The sequence below is a fragment of the Coregonus lavaretus genome (genome assembly GCF_964263955.1).
Source record: "Coregonus lavaretus genome assembly, chromosome: 19".
Taxonomy (NCBI): Eukaryota; Metazoa; Chordata; class Actinopteri; order Salmoniformes; family Salmonidae; genus Coregonus; species Coregonus lavaretus.
In genome coordinates this window covers 36446736-36465587 of record NC_140006.1, presented here as the reverse complement: position 1 = coordinate 36465587, position 18852 = coordinate 36446736, and the positions used below count along the sequence as shown (strand labels likewise).

Here is an 18852-nt window from a genome sequence, read left to right as displayed (position 1 = left end):
ATGCAGTGATGAGTATCAAAACTGTCACTTGTAACAAATTCAAGGGCACTATGGTAGACTGCGTTATTATTAATAATAATTTATGAGACAATGCTTTGCAGACAGGTTAGGTTTATAAGCAGACCTTGCTAGGCTACAGTGAATAAATGCAGTAGCAATGATCAGCCATATGCCAAGGGCCCACTGCTAATTTAAGACATTAACTATAAGGATGAAGAGTTTTGTGATAAACAAATTGAGCATCCAACACTCTTTCAATGGCCCTCAGCAGGGATAGGTTGTGCTGTTTGTTTCCTATTAGTATGACAGCCAGCAGCGCCACCGTGTGGAAGGTATGAACACAGGGACTCCACCCCAGTGCAGAGTTCAGAGATCTCTCTTCCTGCGGTCAGCCTTGTTTGACAGACAACATTGGCGCATTGTTTTACACATTTATTTAATTTTTCTCCTGTACATACCGATAATTCATAGGCTTACAATTTTACACATTATTTTCCGGAACAAGCGTTGGAGAGGCCACGTCTAGAATGGGGAACAGAGACGATGAATACGATTTCTTGTTCAAAGGTAAATTTTGATGACTGCATTCGCCCGTTCATAGCACCTTCAATAATTCTATAATTGTTGCGTTCTGTCCAATGACAAATCAGACATCAGTGTTAACGAATAATAACAAATAGTCTGGAGAAATGGTTTAGAAATGAACATTGTATCAGTCTCTTTGGTGGAAAACGTTTGCTACTATGGCTACATAAATGCTGTCATTGTAACATTGTAACAACGCCCACAGCTATATTTTTAGGTAAGATGCAACACCGTATCTGCGGTTGCCTTTTCGACTTTATCAACACTGATGAAACCATGAAAGAGGAACTATTTATCAATCGCTTACTTACAAGAATGTTGTTTTCCCATTTATGGTTAAAATAACTATACGAAGTTATCTTTTTTATTGTGAATTGTAGCCTCCCTTATCTCATAGATCTATGATTTAATATTTTAGTTAATGTGGGACTATTGATTATGCAAATGTTGAATTCATGTAGGCCTACAGTAATTGGGTATGTTAATTGTATTGACTGTGAAATATTTTGATATCATGAGGTCTGAGCATGTATGAAACAAATAGATTTTTCATAGAATTAGTGAAAATACATTTAAAACTTGGCAATGTAGACTAGTGTCCAAGGACCATATAACACTGTGAATACTATGTTCTATCTCAAGAAATCCCCCTTTGATCTATTCTAGAATGTCTTCCTTTGATTTCCATTGCAGCTCGCCACCGACACCCCGTATAGAGGTCTATTTATGAAGTGATACAGAGTATCTTCTGTGGAGTAGACATCAGCCGATAAAGGGTTCTCCTCCTCCTCCCTCCCTCCCTCCCTCACCATCATTTAGAAACCCTGTTGAAACAGGAAAGCCAAAAGCGGCCCAAAACTGTCGATTCAGGTTTGATGGAACATGTTATCAGCTTCCTGCAGCAGCAGCATAATGCCACAGGGACAAAGTTCAGCTTTATTTACTGTACTGTGAGAAAACAAAAGGGCTCCACCTCGACAGCCCCGTTGTGACTGCCAGGCCTACTCCTGTCACCTCAGTGTTTTACTGTCAGCTAAATACAGTAGAATAGGCCGTTTCTGTCAACCTCTTATTGTGGTAATAATAATAATAATATTATTATTAATAGTAAAATTGTATCACAATTGTATCATTGAGCTCAGTGTTTCTCAGCAGTGCTCTTAAGGGGCCCAACTGTGTACATGCTAGAATTTCACTCGAAATTAACATCAATTAGACACCAACTACTATGTCTCCTTGGTTAAGGGCAACCAATTAAACAGAATACCTATAAGCTCTGAGAAGTATTGAAATAAATATATTTAGTCAGCCACCAATTGTGCAAGTTCTCCCACTTAAAAAGATGAGAGAGGCCTGTAATTTTCATCATAGGTACACGTCAACTATGACAGACATTGAGAATTTTTTTCTCCAGAAAATCACATTGTAGAATTTTTAATGAATTTATTTGCAAATTATGGTGGAAAATAAGTATTTGGTCACCTACAAACAAGCAAGATTTCTGGCTCTCACAGACCTGTAACTTCTTCTTTAAGAGGCTCCTCTGTCCTCCACTCGTTACCTGTATTAATGACACCTGTTTGAACTTGTTATCAGTATAAAAGACACCTGTCCACAACCTCAAACAGTCACACTCCAAACTCCACTATGGCCAAGACCAAAGAGCTGTCAAATGACACCAGAAACAACATTGTAGACCTGCACCAGGCTGGGAAGACTGAATCTGCAATAGGTAAGCAGCTTGGTTTGAAGAAATCAACTGTGGGAGCAATTATTAGGAAATGGAAGACATACAAGACCACTGATAATCTCCCTCGATCTGGGGCTCCACGCAAGATCTCAACCCGTGGGGTCAAAATGATCACAAGAACGGTGAGCAAAAATCCCAGAACCACACGGGGGGACCTAGTGAATGACCTGCAGAGAGCTGGGACCAAAGTAACAAAGCCTACCATCAGTAACACACTACGCCGCCAGGGACTCAAATCCTGCAGTGCAAGACGTGTCCCCCTGCTTAAGCCAGTACATGTCCAGGCCTGTCTGAAGTTTGCTAGAGTGCATTTGGATGATCCAGAAGAGGATTGGGAGAATGTCATATGGTCAGATGAAACCAAAATAGAACTTTTTGGTAAAAACTCAACTCGTTGTGTTTGGAGGACAAAGAATGCTGAGTTGCATCCAAAGAACACCATACCTACTGTGAAGCATGGGGGTGGAAACATCATGCTTTGGGGCTGTTTTTCTGCAAAGGGACCAGGACGACTGATCAGTGTAAAGGAAAGAATGAATGGGGCCATGTATCGTGAGATTTTGAGTGAAAACCTCCTTCCATCAGCAAGGGCATTGAAGATGAAATGTGGCTGGGTCTTTCAGCATGACAATGATCCCAAACACACCGCCCGGGCAACGAAGGAGTGGCTTCGTAAGAAGCATTTCAAGGTCCTGGAGTGGCCTAGCCAGTCTCCAGATCTCAACCCCATAGAAAATCTTTGGAGGGAGTTGAAAGTCCGTGTTGCCCAGCGACAGCCCCAAAACATCACTGCTCTAGAGGAGATCTGCATGGAGGAATGGGCCAAAATACCAGCAACAGTGTGTGAAAACCTTGTGAAGACTTACAGAAAACGTTTGACCTGTGTCATTGCCAACAAAGGGTATATAACAAAGTATTGAGAAACTTTTGTTATTGACCAAATACTTATTTTCCACCATAATTTGCAAATAAATTCATAAAAAATCCTACAATGTGAATTTCTGTGGAAAAAATTCTCATTTTGTCTGTCATAGTTGACGTGTACCTATGATGAAAATTACAGGCCTCTCTCATCTTTTTAAGTGGGAGAACTTGCACAATTGGTGGCTGACTAAATACTTTTTTCCCCCACTGTACCACTTCAAATAGGTCGATTTCAGCCATTCACTTATTCAATATTGTCAATGGGTGTGATTGAAAATGAAAACCCGCATTACATAACAGTCGTAGGTGAGAGGACCAAGTCACATGGTGAAGAATGCAGGCATTGATCCAAGATCTAGCCCAGGATCCTGGATCCTAGTACATTTAGGAAATACCTGTTGACTAGGCTACCTCATCTGACAGTTAGGCTATAAAAATTTCACCCTGTGTGTTTTCACTCTGTCTTTATCTAATTCTCTCCGTATCTGTCTCTTTATCAACAGTTGTGTTAATTGGGGACTCTGGCGTCGGGAAGAGTAACTTGCTCTCTCGGTTCACACGGAATGAGTTTAACCTGGAGAGTAAGAGCACCATCGGGGTGGAGTTTGCCACCCGCAGCATCCAGGTGGATGGCAAGACGATAAAGGCCCAGATCTGGGACACGGCTGGACAAGAACGTTACAGAGCCATCACCTCCGCGTAAGTCGTGTGGGATCCCTCAAGGCTGCCTAATGAAAATTAAATGATTGTCAACAAGGATCACAGAAAACAGTAATCTAGTGGTCTCAAATTTTAGTCCCAGAGAGGTAAACTACCAGTCAAAAGTTTGGACACACCGACTCATTCAAGGGTTTTTCTTTATTTTTACTATTTTTTACATTGTAGAATAATAGTGAAGACATCAAAACTATGAAATAACACATATGAAATAATGTAGTAACCAAAAAAGTATATTCTATATTTGAGATTCTTCAAATAGCCAGCCTTTGCCTTGATGACAGCTTTGCACACTCTTGGCATTCTCTCAACCAGCTTCATGAGGTAGTCACCTGGAATGCATTTCAATTAACAGGTGTGCCTTCTTAAAAGTTAATTTGTGGGATTTCTTTCCTTCTTAATGCGTTTGAGCCAATCAGTTGTGTTGTGACAAGGTAGGGGGGTATACAGAAGATAGCCCTATTTGGTAAAAGACCAAGTCCATATAATGGCAAGAACAGCTCAAATAAGCAAAGAGAAAAGACAGTCCATCATTACTTTAAGACATGAAGGTCAGTCAATATGGAACGTTTCAAGAACTTTGAAAGTTTATTCAAGTGCAGTCGCAAAAACCATCAAGCGCTATGATGAAACTCGCTCTCATGAGGACCGCCACAGGAATGGAAGACCCAGAGTTACCTCTGCTGCAGAGGATAAGTTCATTAGAGTTACCATCCTCAGAAATTGCAGCCAAAATAAATGCTTCACAGAGTTCAAGTCACAGACACATCTCAACATCAACTGTTCAGAGGGAACTGTGTGAATCAGGCCTTCATGGTCGAATTGCTGCAAAGAAACCACTACTAAAGGACACCAATAAGAAGAAGAGACCTGCTTGGGCCAAGAAACACGAGCAATGGATATTAGACCGGTGTAGGCCTCCTGTAGCTCAGTTGGTAGAGCATGGCGCTTGCAACGCCAGGGTTGAGCGTTCGATTCCCACGGGGGGACAGTATGAAAAATGTATGCACTCACTAACTGTAAGTCGCTCTGGATAAGAGCGTCTGCTAAATGATTAAAATGTAAATGTAAAATGTAAATGTGTCCTTTGGTCTGTAGTCCAAATTGGAGATTTTTGGTTCCAACCGCCGTGTCTTTGTGAGACGCGGTGTGGGTGAACGGATGATCTCTGCATGTGTAGTTCCCACCGTAAAGCATGGAGGGGGAGGTGTTATGGTGTGGGGGTGCTTTGCTGGTGACACTGTCTGTGATTTATTTAGAATTCAAGGCACACTTAACCAGCATGGCTACCACAGCATTCTGCAGCGATACGACATCCCATCTGGTTTGGGCTTAGTGGGACTATCATTTGTTTTTCAACAGGACAATGACCCAACACATCTCCAGGCTGTGTAAGGGCTATTTTACCAAGAAGGAGAGTGATGGAAAAGCATGGGATGAGTTGGACTGCAGAGTGAAGGAAAAGCAGCCAACAAGTGCTAAGCATATGTGGGAACTCCTTTAAGACTGTTGGAAAAGCGTTCCAGTTGAAGCTGGTTGAGAGAATGCCAAGAGTGTGCAAAGCTGTCATCAAGGCAAAGGGTGGCTATTTGAAGAATCTCATATCTCAAATATATTTTCATTTGTTTAACACTTTTTTTGGTTACTACATGATTCCATATGTGTTATTTCATAGTTTTGATGTCTTCACTATTATTCTACAATGTAGAAAATAGTCAAAACTAAAGAAAAACCCTTGAATGAGTAGGTGTGTCCAAACCTTTGACTGGTACTGTACATTGGTGATTCCATTGATTCAACTAATCAATCAACTGCTCAAGTCCTTGATTAGTTCAACCAGGTGTTTTAGTGCTGGGTGTAAGTGTGGAACATAAACCTACACACCCTATAGCAGGTTAGTGTTTTTCCTTGTGAATCTTGTCCTGGAGGCAGCTCTGCAGAGTGGTCACTAGCTGGTACAGCCACAAAGTCACCTAACCCTAACCTTAACCACACTGCTAACCCTAATGCCTAACCCTAACCACACTGCTAACCCTAATGCCTAACCCTAACCACACTGCTAACCCTAATGCCTAACCCTAACCACACTGCTAACCCTAATGCCTAACCCTAACCACACTGCTAACCCTAATGCCTAACCCTAACCACACTGCTAACCCTAATGCCTAACCCTAACCACACTGCTAACCCTAATGCCTAACCCTAACCACACTGCTAACCCTAATGCTTAACCCTAACCTAACCACACTGCTAACCCTAATGCCTAACCCTAACCACACTGCTAACCCTAATGCCTAACCACACTGCTAACCATAATGCCTTACCCTAACCTTAAATTAAAACCAAGAAGATAATTTGTTTTCATGAATTTTTACAATATAGCCAATTTTGCCTTTGCAGCTGACCCATCTATCGGAAATCGCTCCATTCTGCCGCCAGGGCAAGAATCATGACAATAAATATATCTCTCCAGGATCAGGTTTGGTGAGCACTAGCCAATCATGAGCCTCATCATCAATCAGTGCCTGACTTGGAGCCTCACTGGAGACCCATACATTGTCTGTTGGTGCATTGATATTGAGAAGCAGTCTTTCCTACAGCTATTACAGAGGGGCAGTGGGTGCTCTCCTAGTGTATGACATCGCCAAGCACCTGACGTATGAAAACGTGGAGCGCTGGTTGAAGGAACTGAGGGATCATGCAGACAACAACATCGTCATCATGCTGGTGGGCAACAAGAGCGACCTGCGCCACCTCAGGGCCGTGCCCATGGACGAGGCCCGGGCTTTTGCAGGTACTTGGGTACTTTTGGCAGGGGGAACATGGCCTGGTCCCAGATCAGTTTGTGCCGTCTTGCCAACTCCTATGGTCATTGTCATGGCAAACAGAGTTGCAAGACAACACAAACAGATCTAGGACCAGACTAAGGGGTACATGGGAACGTTGGGACATAATCTTAGAACAGCCTTCTTGTCTTTCTTTTGTGGTCCTGAGGGACCACTGATTTTGAAGAGATGGATAGGAGGAAAGTAAAATGAGAGCAGCTCCATATTGTTGCTTTCACCTATCTGGAACTTTTATATCAGTGGTCATCACAAGGGAAGGGAGGAGAGTATTGGGACAATATTGCTATATACTGTAGCAGCCTAAATATATAATGCAAATGGTATTGAGGGAGCCTTAATGTGAAATGGGGCAGCAGGTAGCCTAGCAGTTAAGAGTGTTGGTCCAGTAACCGAAAGGTTGCTGGTTCGAATCCCTAGGTGAAAAACCTGTCTGTGTCCTTGATCAAGGTGCTTAACCCTAATTGGTTCTGAAAGTCGATCTGGAAAACAGTGTCTGCTAAAATGTAAATACAGAGGGTATTCTTTCCAGGAACTGTTTAATAATGATTGTGCGACTCACTTTGCCCTTTCTCTAAACCTGCAGAGAAGAACACTCTATCGTTTATTGAAACTTCAGCCTTAGATTCAACAAATGTAGAGGAAGCTTTCAAGAATATCCTTACAGGTACAGTATAACAGCAAAAGGACTGTCTAAAAAGCCAGTTGCTTTGACATAGTGAAGGTAAACTAGAAATCCTCTTTGAAGTATTGAGATGCACCACAACAGTCTAGTCTACTCTCCTCTCCACAGAAATCTATCGCATCGTATCGCAGAAGCAGATCGCTGAGCGGTCCGCCCATGACGAGTCCCCTGGAAACAATGTGGTGGACATAAGTGTTCCGCCCACCACAGACCAGAAAGGGAACAAACTGCAGTGCTGCCAGAACCTGTAACCCATGATGATGCTTACCTTCCCCTTTCTGTCATCTTAAAGTGTTGTGGCGCCAACATTCTTCATTTTGTGTAATATATTTGTTTTTGATAGCTTGTCAACTCACATTATATTAATGCCATGAAATAAAAGTTTACAATATTACAGTAGTTGACTGGATTTCTTTTATGTTACCTGTGTAGTTTGCATGCTCCTACAGTCTGGACCACTTGCAAGGAGTGGTCCCTTAAATGTCCACTAGATGGTGGTATGGTATAGTGCAGTTAACTGCATCAAGAGATCATTACAGATCTATTCCTCCTGTATAAGTAGCTCAAAGAGTTTCAGCACACATGCAAGCCAGATGTGCCGACTGCAAAGACCAAGAGTCCCTTATGTTTTATTGCACAATCACCCAGCTTATTCAAGAGAGTGCAACATAAAATAATTTAGCATACCCTGCATACATTGACTGACACTCCAAAGCCCACTGCTTTTCTCTCTCCCACTTCTACCAGCTTCAAAAAGGCAAAGATGTAACAACAGAAAACATCATAATATTTAGACTTGGTCGTTCACATGGTCATTGTTCTGTGAGAGTAAATTCACGGGCTATTGGATGCCAGTTTTCCAAAAACAGCTAAATACTTTGTGAAGGAGAGGGGGGTAGTATGTTTCAGATATACTGTATTAACATGCTGTGTCAGTTATATCCTGCTACATTAGCTGTGTCCTGATTTTCCAGGCCAGTGTTCATAATCCAGCGATGAGTGACACTTCATTCCACGAGTCCAAAACGTCCCAAAATCACTGGTTATAGTTCATATCTGGGCTCAAGTGCTTCAAATAATAGTGAGTATGGAGAAAGAATCCCCAGAATGGTCCACAAGTGCAGAAGTTCAAGATATATTACACTTTTATAGCGAGACCACGGCGCTCATACGATGGTCTCGTCAGTCATTTTCTTGGTCGACTTGGTCGGGATGGAATGTTGTGTAGAGTGCGCTCCTTTCATGTCAGGCATGAGCAGGCGTACTTTCTGATTGGTCCTCCTCCACTCCGAGTATAACTGACAGTGATAGCGGAACGATACCTGAGGGGCATGGAGACAGACGTCAATGAAACTGTACATCAGATGTTTGATATGCAATGCAGAGCAGATTCGCTAAATATATGGTTGCTATCGCAGGCTCGCACGATACAACGTTAGACATATTGCATGACAAATTTGTATTTGGTCTGCAAAATGGTTCCGCTTCATTTGATGATTGTGTAACTATTGTAAGCCTTTTTTTCAGAGTACAAACAAACGATTCTTGTTGCAGGCACAAAATATTGTTGGCACATTACTTGTCTCCCCTGAATATAAAATGGGAAGGGCACAGAATACCACATACAAGAAAACAAAACAAACAATACTCCACAAATGTCTAATTTGTCTCACAAATGTACTACTAGCGATTGTAAAGCACACATTTCTACTGCAAAAATATGCTGTCAATTAACAAAGGTGGAATAAAGTAACCCATGGTAATAGTGATAAGGGCTGTGTGTGAGTGTGTGCTAGTTACCAGTGTCCAGAGGACGTAGATGGTGAAGAGAGCAATGGTGAGGGCAATGAGGCCCACAGCCTCCAGCCGGCTGTTGAGGGTCAGGTGGTCCTGGGCTCCCCTCAGACACAGCCAGCCAGAGATGGCCGCCAGGGGCGTGATGAGCATGAAGCAGGCCATGTCGCATAGTAGCGTGCGCTTCTCACTGCGAGGGCCTGGGTCCCGCAACCACTGGGACGATGCAAGGAAAGGATCATTATTAATATGGTAATTATTCTGTCATTACTATGGTGATTGAGGACTTAAACAGAATTACCCATCAACCTGTCACTCACTCACACACAGTGCCATTTTACCTTTGTGAGGGGCTGGGGCCGCCGTTCGACTGTGAACTCGGTGTGGCAGAGCTCACAGTAGCTGGTGTTGGAGGAGGACAGCCACTTCTCCAGGCAGCTCTTGTGCACCTTACCCAGGGTCCCTGTGCAGCTGCAAGGGGAGAGCAGCGTCTCACCACCGGCCCCCTCGTGGCAGATTCGACACATGCCTTCATTACTAGACAAATAGGGAAGAAAATTGTGCCTGGTGACCAGTCGTTTCAAAACACATTACACATTAAATACATTATAAACAAAATACATTAATTTAGTATATTGATGAAAATAATGTATCAGATATGCTGAATCTGAGATTGATACAGTATGTTGCCCTCTCCTATAAGCTTTGAGAACTATATGTCCATTGTTAATCTCCATTCAAGGAAGAAAAATGTTTATATGTCAGATAGAAGCAGAGGGCCACATTCCCTGTCATCCATATTTACAAAGAAAGATAAGAACCCTCTCGAAGACCCCCCTTACCTCTGTGAGCCCATAGCTTTGACAACAGAGGAGAGTGGGCGGCCATCTTTGGCCATAACCTTGGCAACGTACTGGGCCTGGCCGGATTCTGGCTCCTCTACCTCCTTGGGCAGGTCGGCGGCGCTGCCTGAGTAGTCACACAGGGAGCCAGGCAGGTGGCAGCAACTTGATGTAGTCATGGCACTCTGGTGGTGGTGACACGCCACAGCCACCAGTGAAGGGAGTCAACCCACACCTCTCCTCCCACTGCTGGGCAACTGTTTGGACTGAGTGACAATGTTAGAATGTTTACTTGTGATGGTTTATGACATGTGAGGTGATAGAATCCATATATTTTTTTTTATGGATCAGCCTTTTATCATGGCAAAAAAGGCTTTGCAGACAATGTCAAAACAGGATTTGACATGGGGAACTATGTAATAAAGACGATTCGAATCTATTAAAGGGGAAATTCTTTATAGCCAGTTGCATAGTTCATTTTGACAAGTTTATGTTGTGGTGGTGGTGGTAGTGGTAGTGGTGGTGGTGGTGGTGGTGGTGGTGGTGGGGGGGGGGGGTCATCAACATCAAAGATAAAACTGACTGTCAGTAACTATAGACAAAGCTTGGCTCTGGTGAATCAATAAATAACCGACAGACACCAGACAGGGAAAATGGTTGGCTGTCTACTGTCGCTAACTCCGTTACTGTTAAGCATTCATGTTTTCACATCCTCTCTACGCTAACGTTAGCTAGCTACGACATTTCCAGTAATAAACGACATTTCCATTAGTTAGCAAGCTAACTAAATAAATACAATGCAATGAAAAGCTATGTATGATGAACAGCTAGCTAGATAGCGTTTCGAAACAAGGGATAACGTACCGTATAGTCGACACCAGCTTCCCCTGGCCTTAGCTAGCTAACGTTAGTTAGCTATTTGGCTAGCTAGAGACGAGAATGACATTGACATTTAGACAGAAAACGATGCTTCAGGAGGAATACAATAGATGATGGCAAGTCGTGTATCTGCTCCATTGGCTGGATAATTTATTCGTTCGTAACTATCTCCCCGTCTTCTTGCAGAAACTGTGTATTTTTCACGAATTTATGACAGCTAGCTGGCTTGTTCGCGTCTGTCTCAGCTGTGCACTGACTGTATCGTTATGATCACGTGATTATCGTGTCTGGTGACGCAGTACTATTACCACGATACAAGGGTAGCCAAATTATTCATACGGTACAAATTATTCTACAAATTAGGCTAATATCTGAACACCCTAAAGTGGCAGTAGCCACTGTCCTAAGACTATTGGCAAGAGAAAACAAAGCAAGACAAGATGGTATACAAAAAGTGTATTGTATATTTTTTTGCCGTTAGGTGACACCGCTATTGTCACATATTCCATATGACATCAGTTTTGGACATTGTATGTCTACTACTTGTCTATGAGATTCATAGGTTGAGAATCATATGTTGACGGCCTACTTACACCCTGGCATCACTACAGACACAACCTGCCGTGATTGGGCGGCGCACAATTGGTCCGGGTTTGGCCGGAATGGAACCAGGGTGTCTGTAATGACGCCTCTAGCGCTGAGGTGCACCACTCGGGAGGTGGTGAAAATGTAATCTGGTCCAGAAATACGTCATTTGAACATGAACGTGACAGGACTTCATAGGTCAGTGGTTCATCAAGGAGTCAGTCAGAATACCAAAGAAGAAGATGAAGGAGTCAGTCAGTATATAACATCAGCCAGGAAAGCACACCAGCTCAGACTTCATGAGCCAGGTCAATACAGTCACAGAGGCTAATGTAATTTTTTATGTGGATTGTAGACCGCTGCGATTGGTCCAGCAGCCGGCCCATCGATGTGTTGCTACCAATAATGTGTATAAACCCTGGATGATTGACAGGGGGCGCTGAATTGAAGCCACCGCACAGCCATCTTGGCACTCCTCCTCAATTGTAAAACATATTTTGGAAACTATAGAAATGCATTTATTAATGTCTACATTCGTTTTTTTACACGTTTATTCTATTACAGACACCTTAATGCATACTTCTAAATTATATTATGTGAGCTTAGCTAAAAAAAACAAAAAAATATTTTCCTTAAAGTATTTATTTTTTAGAGTACCTTCCTACACTCTAAAAATTAGGGGTTCAACAAGGGTTCTTCTAATATCCTCAGAGGTCTTCAAAGAACCTTAGGGTTCCTGGCACTGAAAATTGCCCCCAAAAGGTTCTTCCAACAACCCCATAGGAGGTGGGGTTCACCGAGGAACCTCCTTAGTTGGTGGGGGTTCTTGCAAGAACCTAACTGCCCAACTGAAACATTTGGATTTGAATTTGAAAGGACAGCAGGTGCAGGCACTTAACTGAAAAAATGTAAAGATCTCCTCAATTTAAGGTAAGGTTTGTCTTTTATATGATCGAAATTGATATTGTTTTATGATGAAACCATCTACCTTTTCATATTTGTGCAAATCTTTCTAAAACAGAAAATGGACACAATTAAATGGATTTCAATCAACAAAGAGGTAAGAATATGTAGGCTATAAGAATATGTTGAAGGCTAGCTGTATTGGGTGCAGATGACTGAACTGCTCACTTTTGTGTCTGTGTCGGCAGGTATACAGACGAGGAAGCATACAAAAGTATGTCAATTGGTATTGGTATGTTATGCAGATCACATGTACCATCCTCCTCCCTTACCTCTTTAATGAAAATCCCATAGGCCTCTACATTATGGACAAGGTACAGTTGAAGTCGGAAGTTTACATACACCTTAGCCAAATACATCTGGAAGAACTTTGATTTTAAATAAAGTATAGTGATTATTTTCCACATCATAATTGGCGACCCCGGCAGAACTGGGGAAAGAGATCTTTGAGTGCTTTGCTATCGGAGAAAGTTTGGACGAATCACACAAATGCAGTGGCCACTGTTAAATACAGGTAAGTGACGTTCTTACTTTTAGCATAAAAAAGCTGAATCTGAGGGTAAGGTACGAGAGGGGTCTCTCCAGTATTAAGGACTAAATTTAGTTTTTATTGGAATGGGAAATAAGCATGCATGCAATGTTATTGTAGATAAATGTAAATAAGTTAAATCCTGTGGATAACGCTTCGGAGAGCTAAAATTAGCACTCCAGAGGGCTGAACGGGCAGGTGGCTAGCTATAATTGCCTTCGGTTACCGCTCTAACTTGTTTATCATTGTTAGAGGCTGCTCGGGGGTAGGTTGTACATACATGAGTAAAACGGCCTACGGTTACCACTCTAACGTGTTTATCATTGTTAGAGGCTGCTCAGGGGTAGGTGACGCATCAGCCTGTGGTGTGGTGATGCACTAATTAGACAGGGCCACTCGGGTAAAAAGTAGGTCATCCGGAGTAGGTGACACCTTAAATTGGAAGTAGCGCCGGTCATCCAGAATGGTTGAACAGTTGTGAAAAAAGCCACTGGGGCTTCAAAGTATAGAGAAAGTATTAGATAGAGTAGATCTGCTCATCTCATGTGGGGGAAATGGTTTACTTGAGCGGCTGTGGTTCATTCAATTGTGATTGCTGCTGGCCCCCCTACCTCTGCGGAAGCACAGTTCCCGCTCAGCCCAGTCAAAACTGTTCGCTGCTCTGGCACCCCAATGGTGGAACAAGCTCCCTCACGACGCCAGGACAGCGGAGTCACTCACCACCTTCCGGAGACACTTGAAACCCCACCTCTTTAAGGAATACCTAGGATAGGATAAAAGTAATCCTTCTACCACACCCCCTCAAAAAATTAAAAATAAAATAAATACAATGTTTTTGATATATTGTAAAGTGGTTGTCCCACTGGCTATCATAAGGTGAATGCACCAATTTGTAAGTCGCTCTGGATAAGAGCGTCTGCTAAATGACGAAAATGTAAAATGTAATTAAGTTGTATGTTTCATCTGTCTCGTTCAGGTTGTTCATTTGGTCAGAAATGACTATATTTGAGGTCGCTTAAAGCTTCTAGGGCTGGTGGAGAAAGGGCATGCCCAATCTTGCATTAAGAAGAGGAGAATGAATGGTATGTGGATATTCATTTATCAACCAAGTGTTGAAAATTCATGTTACCAGGAGGGGTATGAGAAATCCTGTTGGAGGAACAGGTCACGTGTACGGGTGTGATCGTATGACGTATACACATTGTATTTCGGCCAATCTTTTAGGGTATCATTATATTGGGGAAATTTAGAAGTAATGTAGGATTATGTTAAAATTGACCATAGTGAAATGTCAAATGTTGATAGGGTTAACATTTCAAATTTGGGCACTTTAATAGAATAAAATATTCCTGCAGGTTATACGAATATTGATTGTGTGTTGGGAAATAGCGTTGTGTGAATGTGATATGAGAGTCGTGTGAATATGGTGTCAAGTTGCGTCAATTCAAATCTGGTATAGGAACAAAAAGAGGTCAATACACGTCTTCTAAAATAGACTAGTATTTTAATTAATGCAAACACTTGAATGGTAAATATGATGTTCGTATATACGGGCCCACTGAAAAACCACGCAGGGCAGACAGAGAACTGAGCCATTGTTATAAGTTCTTCTTTAAATAGTAGAGGCTGGATGTGGTTTAAACTTACCCAACCTATCGATGGCGCACAGGCTGGTCCCAGCCCCTTGGCGCTTCACTGTTGCCGGGCATTAGTTGTTATCTTTACAACTTGTCTCGAGTCAGCAACCTCAGACATAGTTTGTTCTTCTTTGTAGCAGAACATATGTCCTTGAGCGGTTTAACAAAGAGGCAGTGTGTGTGTGAATCACAAGTCTGTCTCAGCCTACCCCCTAACAGTTCCGCACATTAATCACAGCTTGTTATGTTAAACAATCTATATCAGTACAGCACAAACCTATTATATTTAATCATTCATGTATTCTTTCTAAGCTAGGCATCACATCTAGTTATAAGAAAATAGATCCCCACAATCTCCCTTTTCACACCCTCTCCTGTCCTCAGTCTTTCTGCTTGGTACTACCCCATACTCACACCCTGAGAACACACTACAGTGATGATAGGTCGGGGTAGGAGATCTTCGTTAACAGAGGTGATCCCCAGACCCTATTGGTCCAGTTCTTCTCTCTAACTCTGCATGTGTTCAGTGGTGCTTGCATGTGTTCTTACCTTTTTGCAGTGGGTAACGTGGACCCAGGTTGCTCTTTCTGCTATTCTAATGGCAAAGGCAGTGACCAATATAACCTGATAGGGCCCTTCCCAACAGGCCTGCTTCCAGTTTTTCTTCTTTAGGTACTGGATGCTCACCAGTCACCTGGTTAGATAGAGTGGGTCACCTTCTCCTTTAGTTCACCTGTGGGGCACAAAACCTCTGACATACGGGTGTGGTTAATAAACTATCTTCACACGTGTTCAGCTCTCAATTTCTATTTCTGACTGCATTCTCTTTCTAGACTGTATCTAAAAAATATATTTTTTGTTGTATGTATTTTGTCCTCTCCTTCTTATATATTTATTATTTAATCCTACCATCTCCTACCATCCCCCTTTTGACACATGTTTTGCCCATGTGTCAATATTACCACCTACCTAAACAGTCACTTAGGTAATATTGGTAATTTATCATCCAATTGCCATCCCTTATTTTTACCCCCTAATTTTAACATAACAACCCTTTATAACCATCATACTAGGTGTGTTGTTTTTTATTTGAAAAACCCAATTTGAAAAACCACAACCACAAATAGCCAGGCCCCACTTAATTTGGTAGCTCACTTTTATGACCTAAATACTGCCTAACTTCACTACTGCTCCCCCTAGCCCTGGGCAACATTCCAATGAGATAAGCTAATCTCTTTCTCCTGGTTATACATTTTGTTAACCTTCAATTACCATCAGTAATCTAAAGATGGTAGTACACACAAAACATGATACAGATATCCCCAGTCCTAACCCATCAATAATTGTTTGTATCTAATTCCTCATAACTAATCCATAAAACCACTCAAAATTCCTCGAGTATACAATGATTATTTAATTGATTACCCTAAATCTGCTACATGTGATCTCATCTCAAATGATCCATTATCAATTATTTGATCAATCCCCTAGGAAAATCTGTCTCCCCTTCTATTATTCCTGTCCCCCCTGTAAATGTCATATTTCATTTTTTAGCCAATACAATCACGGTTACATCAAATGTTCCCTCCTTTGGCCATTTAGTTACTATCTTTCTGGTCCTTTTTATCATTTGTTAGAGATATTACCAATATCTTCACTATTTTCTGGGAACCTTCTCTTCATGATTGCTACTGGTGATCCTGCCATCTCTACTCTGGTGTGGTCTAATGTCTATATTAGGGTGTAAGGTAAATTATTCCTGTTGTCTTTTTCAGCTAAACGTTTTATATTCCTCAGTTAATGGTATTTTCTCCCTAATATATCTTCATACTCTGCTTCTTTCCCTAAATGAGATTTAATCCCTTGACTTTCCTCTACTATCCTTCTATCATTACTGGATCAATGATAATAACTGTAATAACTATTAATAATAATTGTAATAACTATTTCACATTAAATTGTGCCTTATTCTGATAATGTTATAATTGTAGCCCATTGCATTACTTTAGTTTAAAATATAAGTTTGTTTATTTAACAAATCTAGAACCCACTATAGGTTGGTGCTATTCCCTCAGCATAATAGTTAAAGCTACTTGCATCCCCTGAAACCCATTGCCCTCTAACGGCAGCCCAAACCTTACTATTCCTGTTTTGGGGTGGGTCATTCCTTCTACCGCTCTGGCCACGTCCTCTGTGTTCATGGCCTGTCTGCTAAATGGCATATTATTATTATTATTATTACTGTATACATCTAAGGTTGCTGGGGCCCCTTTCATTCCCCGCCAATAGATTAGGTAAGGCTATCAGTGGGTACTGGCCCCCTCCTACTCTCTCTCTCTCTCACTGCTTCTTTAAATTTACCCCTACGCGGTTCTCCCTCCTGTTTCCACTCCGAACAGGTTTTGTCTGTTTTTCGTTTTAACGTAATATTCGTCCGTTATTTAAAGTATGTTAGTCTATTTATTTAAATCAAATTATTCCCACCTAATTAGTTAAAGTCGGTGCATATTTATATTTCAACGATAAACCAAATTATTTCAGTCTAATTATTTAACCAGTATTTTGCAGGGTCAAACATCAAACGTTAAATTAAATAATAAACTAAATTGCTTCAACTTAATTATTTAAAACCAGTATTATGCTATGTCAAACATCAAACATTACAGTTCAGTTATATCAGTTCAAACGTTTCAGTTTAGTCATACTAGTTATTCATTATTCTACCTTTATGTTCCCAATTGTTATTAACGGGTTATACGGTTTAAGCAGCTACAGACTTCTTTAACTCCTAATTAGTTTTCTATCAAGGTATACAGGTTTATTAATTTTAATATCCCGCATTCACTCTTTTATTTCATTTGCAATCACTCTTTTATTACACTGGGATCATTCGCACTCTCATTCATACAACACCCTATACTTTAAAGTGCTCCTCCGATCTGGGCTGTACCCCCAAGTACAACTCCCTGCCGAAGCGCAACACTATAGTGTACTTTAAAGTGCTCCTACGATCCTAGCCGTACTAGTTACGGACCTTGCCGATAGCACAACACTATCTAAAATTGTAAGTGTCCCTCTGATCCTAGCCGTACCCTCGTAGTTACGATCCTTGCCAGTAGCGCAACACTTTTAATCCAATAATTCCCTATACCCCCAGTTCCCACCCCTGGTGGTCCTAGCCTGAGGATTTCAGTATTTTCCCCGATCCTAGCCGTACCCTCGTAGTTACGGAACTTGCCGGTGGAACAATACTCTATGGTACCATGGTTTAACATCACATTCACCACAGGTTTGCATGTCACAATATGGTGCTTATCTACTCATAATAATTCGTATAATAATTCATAATTTAGTTCACTTACATCAAACAGGTGTTTCACAAAATTAATTTGGATGAAGCCAATGTGCAGAACTTTAGTTATATAACAATAGGTGTCTGCTTACCTGTTTTTAGTTGTCCGGACTCTTTGTGAAACACACCGTCCAACAACAGCGATGTCCAATCGGCCGGACCCTACAATGGGAATGAGTTAATCTGAAGTTTGGAGAATAAACTGTTGATATAATGATATCTTGGGGTTTTTACAACACTGCCTGTCATAGAATATTGTAAGATCAGGGAATAAGTGACCAGTCTATAGGATTCTGGGAGGGTTTTATGACAGAGGGGCAGGGTCTAGGTAGTTAACCTAGTCCCAGTGGAACAATAACTTTATGGTAAACTAACGTGTGGTGATAACGAATCATAAAAAATATGAATAGTTGGGTTGATATGAATATATTAAAATATGATGAATTGTACAGTATGTGCGTGTAATTGATTACTAGAAATTTGATAAAATAATATGTGGAATATTGTATAGGTGCTGACTTGCGCACCCAAAACGTAGACGTACGTAGGGGGTGGGAGACAGTACATAGATCATGTGATAGAAATAAGATTAAGCATTATAATAACTATCTATCATTTCGGAGCAGAGGTGATATAGTAAAGGAAGTTTAGTATATTGTAGGGGAAAAAAACATAATCCATTTGATCAAACTCGTTAGATCTGTTTCCAAGTCGATGAATGTAGATTTGACTCGGTGACTGCTAAGTCATTCCCTTCGAGCTTGCGG

General features: G+C 41.4%; 2 protein-coding genes across 2 annotated transcripts; one reads left to right on the top strand and one right to left on the bottom strand.

Annotated features, from left to right (window-relative positions):
- The first annotated feature begins 356 nt into the window (after positions 1–356).
- On the top strand, positions 357–7900 carry LOC311146902 (ras-related protein Rab-11B-like). Its single transcript, XM_084183529.1, has 5 exons — positions 357–567; positions 3763–3958; positions 6577–6770; positions 7406–7486; positions 7613–7900. Exons 1-5 carry the CDS (start codon positions 528–530, stop codon positions 7753–7755), a joined length of 654 nt encoding a protein of 217 aa, XP_084039655.1. The 5' UTR covers positions 357–527; the 3' UTR covers positions 7756–7900.
- A 193-nt stretch (positions 7901–8093) lies between these two features.
- Positions 8094–11295, bottom strand: LOC311146901 (E3 ubiquitin-protein ligase MARCHF2-like). Its single transcript, XM_084183528.1, has 5 exons — positions 11005–11295; positions 10141–10406; positions 9640–9835; positions 9305–9514; positions 8094–8826 (listed from the first exon to the last, which is right to left on the bottom strand). The coding sequence occupies exons 2-5, from the start codon at positions 10317–10319 to the stop codon at positions 8671–8673; spliced, it is 741 nt and encodes a 246-aa protein (XP_084039654.1). The 5' UTR covers positions 10320–10406; positions 11005–11295; the 3' UTR covers positions 8094–8670.
- Positions 11296–18852: the final 7557 nt, after the last annotated feature.

Bases quoted from the DNA above. Each gene is read 5' to 3' on its own strand.
- LOC311146902 (XM_084183529.1), top strand. From the start codon at position 528: ATGGGGAACAGAGACGATGAATACGATTTCTTGTTCAAAG. The intron at 568-3,762 runs GTAAATTTTGAT...CTTTATCAACAG, and splicing joins ATACGATTTCTTGTTCAAAG to TTGTGTTAATTGGGGACTCT. The intron at 6,771-7,405 runs GTACTTGGGTAC...CTAAACCTGCAG, and splicing joins CGAGGCCCGGGCTTTTGCAG to AGAAGAACACTCTATCGTTT.
- LOC311146901 (XM_084183528.1), bottom strand. From the start codon at position 10,319: ATGACTACATCAAGTTGCTGCCACCTGCCTGGCTCCCTGTGTGACTAC. The intron at 9,836-10,140 runs GTAAGGGGGGTC...CTATTTGTCTAG, and splicing joins AAAGCTATGGGCTCACAGAG to TAATGAAGGCATGTGTCGAA. The intron at 8,827-9,304 runs GTAACTAGCACA...CATGCCCCTCAG, and splicing joins TCTACGTCCTCTGGACACTG to GTATCGTTCCGCTATCACTG.